Source organism: Homarus americanus, unplaced genomic scaffold (assembly GCF_018991925.1).
Source record: "Homarus americanus isolate GMGI-L3 unplaced genomic scaffold, GMGI_Hamer_2.0 scaffold19366, whole genome shotgun sequence".
Taxonomy (NCBI): Eukaryota; Metazoa; Arthropoda; class Malacostraca; order Decapoda; family Nephropidae; genus Homarus; species Homarus americanus.
In genome coordinates this window covers 11,342-22,818 of record NW_024719992.1, presented here as the reverse complement: position 1 = coordinate 22,818, position 11,477 = coordinate 11,342, and the positions used below count along the sequence as shown (strand labels likewise).

The 11,477-nt window shown below is 42.0% G+C and overlaps 1 protein-coding gene across 1 annotated transcript; it reads right to left on the bottom strand.

Moving 5' to 3' along the window:
* Positions 1-86: 86 nt before the first annotated feature.
* LOC121860357 lies at positions 87-8,720 on the bottom strand. The gene is made up of 2 exons (XM_042357455.1): positions 5,985-8,720; positions 87-1,581 (listed from the first exon to the last, which is right to left on the bottom strand). The coding sequence occupies exon 1, from the start codon at positions 8,262-8,264 to the stop codon at positions 6,012-6,014; it is 2,253 nt and encodes a 750-aa protein (XP_042213389.1). The 5' UTR covers positions 8,265-8,720; the 3' UTR covers positions 87-1,581; positions 5,985-6,011.
* Positions 8,721-11,477: the final 2,757 nt, after the last annotated feature.

The window sequence follows — 11,477 nt, the reverse complement described above, 5'->3', positions numbered from 1 at the left end:
CAGTCACACTGGTTCATAAGATGTTTGTGGGTAGGTTTCTATAAAGTACTATAAAAATATTTGCGGGCAGGTTTCTAAAACACAAGTTTGTGAGTCTCATATACTGTACAGTATCACACACGTCACTCTGATGACAGCTAAAGTCTCTCCACCACATAAGCAATAGACTGGGTGTTGTTGCCTGTTTTCTTGAGTACTGAGATTGAATTATGTTTCTTGTGAGACTGCGAGTGAGAAACACAATGCTGGTACAATATTAGATTCGCATTGGCATTACTATTTACAATTAAATACCGGTTGCGCCCGGTTAGTTTTTTGTTTTGCTTTCAGGCTTACACTGTTATATGTTCAATTATATAAAAATCATGATTGGTGTTGTATCACATTTGGTAATTGTAGAGCAGGTGAGTGTGCTGGGATGACTAGTTACAACATTATTTTCAGAGTATAGTTGCACATTTAATGATATGTCAACACAGCCTTTGTTGTGTTTTCTCACGGGAAAAATATATAAGGTAAGTTAAAATAATATTACACAAACATTCAGTCTTGGGTTAGTGTTACTGGTGAATAAAGCTTCTTGGTACACCCGATCAATGTTATCCATACAATGGGATTGGATCAATTTATCCTTATTAATTGATATAATCTGTGGTGACTGATAGATACTGTTACCAGCAGTGTAAAGTCCTAGAAAGTACAATAACTTTACACAGGAAATCAGTCAGCCCATTCAAATTACTCGCTTACTAAACACAAAAATGTAAATACTAAATCAATTTACCCTAACCAAATTCATATTAAATATACAAATACTTATAAATATAAACATATGTTAGACATGCAATTTACTTATCACATTTAATTCAATTCTGTGAGTGTCTTTGTAGGTGTCTCTTTTGTTGTTTCGTTAATCAACCCTCGATGTCCGCCTAACTATACTGATATAATTTTTCAATAAAGTCATCTACTAGTATTCTTATTATCACACATATGACAGTAATCCGACTTGTGATTTCTGTTAACTTGTGTTGGTGACAATACGTTTCAGATTTCGTCGTGAATTTCAGTATAATTTTATACTCGGAAGCAGTGTGCGTAATAATTCTCCTTATCTATACTGTACATTATATCACAATTTCAGACATAAAATAAGTATCCACAAATAAAAAATAAATAAAACTACTGTATTTCACACGTGGATTCAAGTTTTCTCCTCAAAATTATTATGGATAAACTTAGGGCAGTGGATGCGAGTCACTGTAGTGGTGGATAGTTGTGCTGAGAACCATAACAATGGTTTAAGGGCTGGAGTGGGTTTTGACAGAGTGACAAGTGTTGTGGATGGAGTGAAGGGAGTTCGTCTGACGGAGTGATGGGAGTATTAGACATGGAGAAAATTCTAGATGAAGACGAAGGCGCAGTATATAGTTTCTTCTGGACAGAGTAGATATATTCATCTTGCATGAGTAGGAACGCTGGCAGTAAGAGTGTGTTCAGTCTTCAATAAGTATGGTAGTCGGCTTGTGCATCCCTGGGGAAGGCGTAGTCGCTCGCCTAGCAACTACCAAGCGCCCCTCCCTGAAACACAAATACAAGGGTAAAAACTGCACAGTATAATGTCACACTTTGTATTATAATTCATTTACATAATAATGCCATAAAAGGTAAGCTGGAGAGGTGGACGCCACACTTATTGTTCCTGTAGAAAAACGCTATTCTCATAGTAGAGGACATTGTTTTTTGCCTCTTCTCTGTTCTAACGGTTACAGCCCAGTAAATGCTCGTTTATTTATTGAACCAATCGTGCCCAATTACGACAAACTAAATGAAGTCAATTTGTATGATATTTTTATAAGTTACCGATGTGATTTTGTGAAAGTAAACAACAGTAGGTTTTGTTTCTGTAAACGAAGACGGGATTGTCTGTTCATGTAGAGTCGTAGACAGAATTTAATTCATAGTTATTCACTTTTTGGGAGGGGAAGTCTCTCATAGTCATAGATGAGTGAGGTAACATTCTGAATGTGCGCTCAGCCTAGCTCTCTGTGGGAACAATAAGTGAGCGATGTTTACAACCATGCCCCTCAAGATGTTATACAGCCCTGCACGTAGGTCGTTCCTGTCTGACTGTATAAGGTTAATAGACATAATATTATTTAAGTTTAACAAATTCAGGCGATAGAATATCTATATGGCTCAGTTTAAGGGAAAAGGCAGAGGGAGGCATGTCAGCTATTATCCTTATTTTATCAAAGCAATTCTCTTCATAATATTTAGGTGAGGTGGAGGGGAAAGGGTAGACAATTGTAAACACCCTGATGTGGTAAGCGGATCCCGTGTTGCTGCTGCCCCCGTCTTCTACTTGACCAGTCACTTACGATGGTATCTTTCCACTACATCTAGGTCAGGACACCGCAGTAGAGGAAATACCATGGCTGTATTTACACCTAACATGTACTTGTATCAATGTTTTGGGGTAAATTTTTGAATATAGACTATAACACTAAACTGATAATGACTTCTACTGTACAAATCATAATGTGTTACTGACCGTTCTGTTGGTGATGATTAGTTAGTCTTATGAAAAAAATAAGTCAAACAAGGTCCACACTTCACATAAACAACACGGAAGCTAATAATGCCTTCCTCATGTGTGATAAGCAGACTATCATGTGAAGTGCAAATTATTTGTAGAAAAGCGTAAACAACGATAACAAGACCAAACACAATTACCGAGTTTACAACCTGCTAAATGAGTGATAATGTTTTAAGCAACACTAATATTACAACAACCTTACACATGGTATATCTTTGTGTTTTTTAAAGAAGTATACCGGTAACGATTTGGTTTACTTTCTTGCTTACTATGTTGTTTAATTGATTTACCGGCCGTGAACACCTGGGTCATTACGGCCACACTTAAAAGAATTCCTTAATTAAACCGTCTGTCCCAGGTAATACTTATGTTAATGTTCGTATTTCATTATATTATAGAAAACTCAGAGAAGCATTTACAAGTTACAGTTTACTGAGGTGGCCTAAGAAGGGTTAATTACTCAACACATATTGACTCTGGATGCTTTCTGATACAATTATATATACTGTATATAAAAAAAAAGATAAGTATAACTGACAATGAAACAATGTCCACGGTCGGCTGTGTTAATAAAACACTTGACTTCACAGATTAAATGTTTAAAATTTACTACTAACATAGAAACCGCTAGCCACCGTAGGCCCACAGCCCGATAGCACTAGTGGTTCATATCAGGTTATAAACAAGAGGAGGCTAAATTTAATGATGCCTTCCTTTTTCTGAGAATCAATGGTTTACTCAACACCTATATCAATATTTTCGTTTTCTGTTCGTCAATATCACAATTTACAAATACCTATACCAACATTACTGTAATGTCATACATAATATCAGCAGAATCAGTCTCATTTCAGTGGAGTTATCAAATGCCTTGAATACTGATTTCAGCAGTATATAATTTATGTTGTTTTGAAATCATTTATCACGTCGTTGCATTTCGAGAACACAATGCTTGATACAAACGTTTATGGCAATCTTACCCATTTTCTATAACTCATATTTTACCCATTTTCTCTGATAAAAGTACAGGTATTACTCCACAAAAAACGCTGATTAATCAATATTTTGTTGATTTATTTATTGTGTACTTACGGAATCTATGTGACAACTACTGAAATAAAGAGGTGTACCCGAGTTCTTAAAGAGCCCTCTTGTGTTATGCCGAATAGTGACAAATTTCATTCTATTCTGGGTCTGTACCATATGAAGCACACATACATAATATTAGATCTATTTGAAGAAGCAGCCAAAAATATTTTTAATCATGTTAAAACAATGTACTTCTCAAGAAATTGTTTTAATACTTTTTGTGTTAATGTGTCTGAATGGTACGACGTTAACTTAATTGCTGCAGTAAAAACGTGAAGGTAAAGAATTAAAATTCTTCTACGCCAAACCTAACACAAGTAATACCTGTATTGTTAAGGTAAATCAGACAGACGTTTGTCCGGTTAGCGTCGCATCTCAACAATAGCTACCAACTGTCTTAATTATATAGTCACATCCTCCATCTAACTAGTGAACACAATCATTTTAAAAAGACTGCTGCAAAAAAGGAACTGAAACATGATGGTTGTAAATTAACCTATATCTAGCTTCAGGCAGTAAATAAATGCATACAGTATTCATATTGCTTAAGTTGTGCACAATTTCCCTCATTTACATGCACCTGCGACAACCAGCCAACAGAGTGTTAGTTCTGCTGTGGATCCGTTACAAGTACTACTGTATTTATCCTGTACTTCAGGTAGGAACAAAATAAATTTAAAACATTTTGTCAAGGCGATTTCTTCGTTGCAATGTGTTTCGATTACTGAAGATTCGTTTGTTAAATCGCAAGGTAACTGGTGAACTCTTCAAGATAAAACATAAAAACTTTAATATAAAAGCCAGCCTCAGAAATGAACAGTTGCACGGAAAAACGATAGGATGTCAAGATTACACACATTGAAATTAGTTTGAGTAGTCTGGACAGTCATCTTGATAGGTGTAACTTGGAGACAGATATATTAAAGACCAAAATGTTCTTTATTGTGCCACTGCAACTAACATTGTGCTTTGAGCATCTTTTACTTTATTTAGGAGATCTATCACGTATAATCTCTTAATGAGGGATCTTCGTTTGTAAACCAGACTCGAGACATGAGAAGAAAGAAGAGAGCACCTGGAGTAATATCAATATCTACATGAAAAAATTAACAATTACATAGTTTCTCAGCATCGAGGATAAGGGTGAGGCCGTGGCCAGTCTCTCAATGTGAGGGTACAGTACCTTACTGACCTCTGACCTGACGCCGAGTATTTGACAATCATCTACAGAAGAGTACCCTGACGTTCTGAATGGCTAGTTTAGCGAATAGATGATAAGGAGTTTATCCATGATGGGAGAGATGTTTAAGTATACTCTATCGATTTTATATACAGCGGGGCGAGTAACAACTAGAGGGCTATCTGGCCCAGTAACAAGTAACTAGAGGGCTATCTGGCCCAGTAACAAGTAACTAGAGGGCTATCTGGCCCAGTAACAAGTAACTAGAGGGCTATCTGGCCCAGTAACAAGTAACTAGAGGGCTATCTGGCCCAGTAACAAGTAACTAGAGGGCTATCTGGCCCAGTAACAAGTAACTAGAGGGCTATCTGGCCCATGATGCCTAATGGGATCAATTGATTTTAAATATGATACCGATTTCTGGAAAATTCGAATCAATCATGGCGTGGGACCAAGTTCAGTACTGCTCGGGGAGGTCTAGTATGATTTATATACAACTCGTATACATATTTCATAATTTGGATTAAAACTTTAATAACAACAAGTTGGCTAATGATAAGTGCACTGTGGTAACACTTCTGATAAGCGTAAGATTCTTTATTATGAGGTTCAATAATGAAATCAATCATAATGCTTGCTTCATTACATCTCCAAAAGAGAAGTATTAGGGCTGTGTTAGGAATACCTAATTCACCACTGGTGTGTTCCTGTGTTGTTACATTACTAATCTATACTGTACTTATCTAACTCGAAAAACTAGAAATTCGAACATTGCATTAACATTACTTTCTTTGTAGTAAATCATAACCACTGGAACATAATGACTTAAAATGTTTTTGCTGGTTCAGTATCCAATATTGCCAAAATCTTGATAAAGTCTCGTTAAAAGAAAGAACGCTTTGTGCATTTACTTTAAATGTTATAAACAAAATGTACCGCCTTATTTAAGGACGGTGTTTAAATCTTATAATGTATTATGGCTATTTATTTCGTTTACTAAGCGAATGTGAAAACTAGACCTAGAGTGACTAGTCTTTAGTAGATATGTGTTATTATATATTATGGTTCCTTTATTTGGTCTAAATCTGTATCAGCAAGTGGCCACACGTCACCTACCATGGGTGGAGGACTCGCCATGGAGAGTTATGTGCTGGCTTTGGAGAACCTCCTGGCTCTCGTCGGTGATTTATTCTCCAGAGACGTGAGGGAGGAGTTGAGATTATTCATGTGACGACTCTTGATATTCCGAATTTTGGAGGACACAACCTTCTTTGGTGTCTTGGGCCCGGAAGGAATTTTGGAGGAAGGTGCCCCCACCTTCTTGGGGGGCGGGGGTTTCCGAGTAGCGCGGGCCTTTACTCCAGGTTTGTTGGTCTGTTTTTTGGCAGCTTGTTGTCGATTGTTAACATTCAATCTTGGTTTCCGATTCTCATTGTCTTGTTGAGCAGAGTTACGTTCGTTATCAGCCATAATCCCAGAGTCAGTGGAACGAGAGCTGTTGGCGGACGAGTTGAGGATGGAACTTTCAGCGGAGCGTGGGCGTGGAATCTCCTCATTCAGCAAAGTTGCAAATCTAACTTTCTTTCCTTTCTTATGCTTGTTGACATCCTCCGCCTCTAGGGCATTGCCGAAGTTTACAGCGGAGTCGTTGCCCACGACCTGAACTTTGGGTGGAGTTGGTGGTCGGTAGTCAATATTGAAGTTGGTGCCTTCCTCCTCGTCATTGCTCTCAGCAGGGCCTTGTCCCTTCTGCCCCAAGGCGGCCCGCTGTGCCCCGATGACTACGGCGTTACCTTTACCCAGGTTCTCAGCCTCTGGGTCTCCCTCAAAGTCGTAGCTGTCATCTATATGGAACTGCCCGTCGAAGTCTGTGAGATCTTCATACCCGAGCATGACATCACACAGGTTGTACACAAACTTTGGTTGATCATTGTTTTGTCGGTTGAATGGTAACAATGATCTATTTTCCTTCATGTCCAAGTAAGTATCCCCAATTGTTCGGATGTGAAGGCCCTCGGAGGTCGAGAAGAGGATCGGTGTTTTGCAGTTGATGGTGTTTTTGTTGTCTTTTTTTTGTTTCTTCTGTGACTTGGTGTCCCCGGCCTTCTTCTCTGCAGTCCCAGTGCCGGGTAGGCTGCTGATGTAGGGTGGACGTGAGGGTTTGGGCGAGGCCACGTCCACAGAGTTAGGTCTGCAGCACATGATGAGTGCCTCACACTTGGTCCTCACCTCCCTCAGAGTGATAAACACTAAAATTGGCACAACAATGTTGAAAATGAAGCGGAACCAGACGGCCACGGTATCGAAGGCTGGGGTGTCCACTATCTCCGGGATAAAACCTTCGTCCATGGTTATGTTGGTCATATCTGGCGTCATGTCGGAGGGCAAGGTAGCGTTGGTGCTATTCAGAGCTTCCAGTTGAGTCGCGTCCACCATAGCCCGACTCACCCTGAAGTTGCTCCTCGTTGTTGGCAAGAAGCGACTGAAGTCATCGTCGGGAGAATCTTCGGTCGTCTCATTGGCCCAGTGTTTGGTCATCATGGGGCTAATGGTGGTGAGACCGGTGAAGGGAAGCCAAAGCATAACGTACGCTATCACTGCACAAATCACAAACACTGACGGATAGAACTCGTTTCTAAAGTATGGAGTCATCAAAATTTGGTCGAAATAACTCATCGTTTGGTTACCTTTGATTCTCTTTTGTTTTTTACGCTCACGGTGGAATGTCACTGAGATCACACACACTAACACCACCATCACAAGCGTTGGCAAACACACGATCAGTAACAGGTGCGTAATGAGGTAATAATCGTCTCTTGGATCAGCGACAGAACACGAGTATCTGTTTTTATAAGGCATACTGAGTACGAAACCACACACCAGGGGTGAGGCCAGAATAAACGCCACCACCCACGTTACACCTATCACTACACCCAATTTGTACTTCTCACTGTTGAGGTATGAGGTATACTTCTTGGCTGCAGCTAATCTATCAACAGCCAACAGTAATACAGCGAAGGCCATCTCACTATTCATCATGTTTATCGTAAAGCCATTAAAGTAACTCACACCGTAGCCAAACCTCCAAGGCGCGGTGGTGACGTAGCCGATGGCAATACTCAGGTTGAGGAAACAGTCTATCATGCAGGAGAGGCTGAGGTTAATGAGGAGGTGGCAGTAGAGAAACCTCTTGAGGGTGTAACTGGTGGCCACCGTCACCACCACCATCAGGTTGAGGAGGAAGGCTCCGAGGAAGATGATTGAGAGGAAGACTCCGGCGATGATAGGTCCCGGGTCCTCAGGGCACTTGGTGATGACAGGCTTCAGAATTGTAATAACAGTGTCGTTCTCCTTCTTAAAGGCCACGTCGAAACGAATCTGGTAGCCCTCACACATGTTGGCCGGGGTAGATGGTCACGGTGAAACGAAATTCTATATTTTTCCCTTACACACTCCTTAGGTAACAAATCTAGCGTATGCCTATTGAACTACTTGAACACAAAGTTGCTCTGAATTATCTACCCACAACTTCACACTGTACACTCTTTACTAAGGCACTGCGATCTGTTTACAAAATAAGCTATCCAATGCTATTATGGGCACACAGTTTTCAGATATACCGTCATCACTGTATAACTTGCAACAGTTCTACGAGGACTTTCTACACGGATGAGGATGACCGTGGGCGGAGGGCTGAGGTAGCAGCTAGTGAGATATCAGAAGGCTAGAGTGAAACTGTCCAGTGCTGCTCTTTATCTCTTTTATGGGTCCGGTTTATATGCAGGGCCTCCTCATCGTCCACCACCTCCTGCCTCCCTCGTCGCCGTCTCATAGTGACCGCGCCTCCAACACTCCAACCTGGAATCAAGGAAAAATTCAGAACTTGGCAGTATAGTACAGGTCTTGTTAATGGTGTCATAAAAACAATCTAAAATCCACATTTTTGTAAAATGTTTGACACAGCCAAAAGCTGTCGTCACTGCACCTTTGATATTCAGGAAGTTCAATGATTTTTGATGAACTAAATGCAACTTACAAAAACTTCATTTCGGTAAAGTTACAAGTTATCACGTCGTTTAAGAACAGAGAGGACGTTTCTCACGACAATTTGTTAACTTTGTAACACACACACACACACACACACACACACACACACACACACCCCAAGGAAAAGTCAGACAGTGGGCACTTTATCGGTCACCTTTAAAGTGCCAGTGACAAGGACCACCGCGGTGTTTACATATATCGTGAATACTGTGTCGGCAACCCCAAGCACCAGGGACAAAGACCCACGGTCTTTACGACTGACAAATATTAACAGATGTCTACCAGTGTCAGTGGCCCTCAAAGTGCCGTCAGTGACAAACACTTCCGTCCGCCCACAACAGATATCAACAGATGGCCACCAATCACTTACTCCCGACGCACTCTGTACCATCCAAAGCGTGGGAACGGTTATCCTGATGGCAGTGTTATCGCGCGACTCAAGTCACTGAACATATTCCACGCGCGTAGCCGTAGACAAGGCCGTCATACACATAAGCCCATTAGAACCGTAACCTCCACTAGGAAACCGGAGAAACCCACCCCTGACAGACCATACCACCACACTGAAGTTACACGGATATGGTATGATCTCCCGTCTTTACTGCTATCCAACGTCACTTCCCTAGCTAACAAGTTCGACGAGCTGGCAACTGCAGTCAGGTCAGCCGCCGCGAGCATTGTTGCCATATGTGAGGCTTGGCAAATTGTGCCTGAAACGTGTCATATTGAGGGATATCAACTCTTTCATCACCTTCGTTCACATAGATGCGGAGGGGGCGTTGGCCTCTTCTGTCAAGATGACCTACGCCCGTCACGCCTGGATGTTCAAGTCCCAGCAGATGTGGAAGCATTATGGGTACGTGTTGTGCCACGGGCCCACCCGCGCAACACTGCTTCCATCATAATCTGTGTGGCATACCATCCGCCTCACTCACCCACCAGAGACACTCTTATCAATCATCTCATCACCACCTCAGACCACCTCAGAGTTAGGTACCCATGTGCCAAGTTAGTATTATGTGGGGATTTTAATGAAATTTACACCACTGATATCCAGGACCAGCTATCACTATCACAAGTTGTGACCTTCCCCACACACGGTCAAAATACCCTTGACCTTATCTTAACTGACTTAGCGGACCAGTACCAACCACCTCAACCAATGCCTCCTATCGGGTGTAGCACACACTTATCAGTGCTCTGGTCCCCAGCTGCCACTCCCACTCAAGTACAGACCCTACATCAAGACCTACAGGCCGATTACTGACTCTGCAGTGCGCCTCTTCGGGCAGTGGATAGTTCACCATCCCTGGACTGAAGTACTTAGCGTGGATGACGTGGAAACCAAATGGATAAATTATACCAACACCACCACGGAAGCTCACCACCACTTCTTCCCCGAGAAGTCCGTCAGATCTCACCCAGCTGACTTGCCCTGGATCACACCTCGGATCAAAAGACTTATGCAACAGAGAGACAGAGCCTTTCATCTCAATGACCACATCCGCTACAGGTCCCTTCGCAACTGAGTCATCCGCGAAATACGCACTGCAAAGAAGTCCCACTACCCAACCAAATTACAACACCTGAAGCAGACCAACATCAGTCAATGGTATAGTAAGCTTAAAGAACTCTGTGGACTAAACAATAAGACACACCCCCTCCCCTTCCTTAGCCATCTCACTAATGTTGACGCAGCTGAGCAAACAAATAACCATTTCGCTACTATATGCCAGACGCTCCCCCGGCTTGACACAACCACTCTCCCTGCTTACCTACCAGCCCCCTTTCCCACTGACTTAATAGAAGAATTTGAAGTAGCAAAACGCCTGGACAAACTAAAATTAAAAAGCTCTACCACCCCCATTGACTTACCAATGAAACTCTTCAAGGAGTTTTCCCCGGAGCTTGCTAAACCCCTATGCTCCATCATCAATGCTTCTCTCAGTCAAGACAGATGCCCAGCTGACTGGAAGACCTCTTATGTATCACCAGTGCCCAAGTCAACCAACCCACAATCCTTAAATCATCTACGACCTATTGCAATCACCCCAATACCCAGCCTAATCTGTGAAAGTTTTGTGTTCGACTGGGCTTATGCTGATATTGCAGGAGTCGTAGACCCTCAGCAATTTGGCAATATGAAAATTTCCTCCACCACTCACTGTCTTGTCAGCTTTCTCGATTACATACCGCCATCTCGGAGAAACGAAAACGTCTGTAGCTGTCGCCTTCATTGATTTCATATCAGCGTTCGACCCAGTCGACCACAATATAATCATCAACAGTTTATTGACCTTCGGGCTTCGGAGAAGTCTTATTATACCATGGCTTACAGACTTCCTCAGTGACCGACGCCAAGCTGTACGCTTCCGAGGGGCTGGCTGTCTCCACCTTTCAGTCACTCACCTGTGGCGTCCCCCAAGGCACCAAGATGGGACCACTCTGCTTCCTTATGCTCATCAATGATGCCCTAAGAGAAACCCCTGCTCGCTGGAAATATGTCGACGACTCCACCATTGGGATCAGCGTCAACACTTCTGCTCCAAACTGTACCGCCCT

Excerpts from the sequence above, each read along its gene's own strand:
- LOC121860357 (XM_042357455.1), bottom strand. The coding sequence starts at position 8,264 with ATGTGTGAGGGCTACCAGATTCGTTTCGACGTGGCCTTTAAGAAGGAG.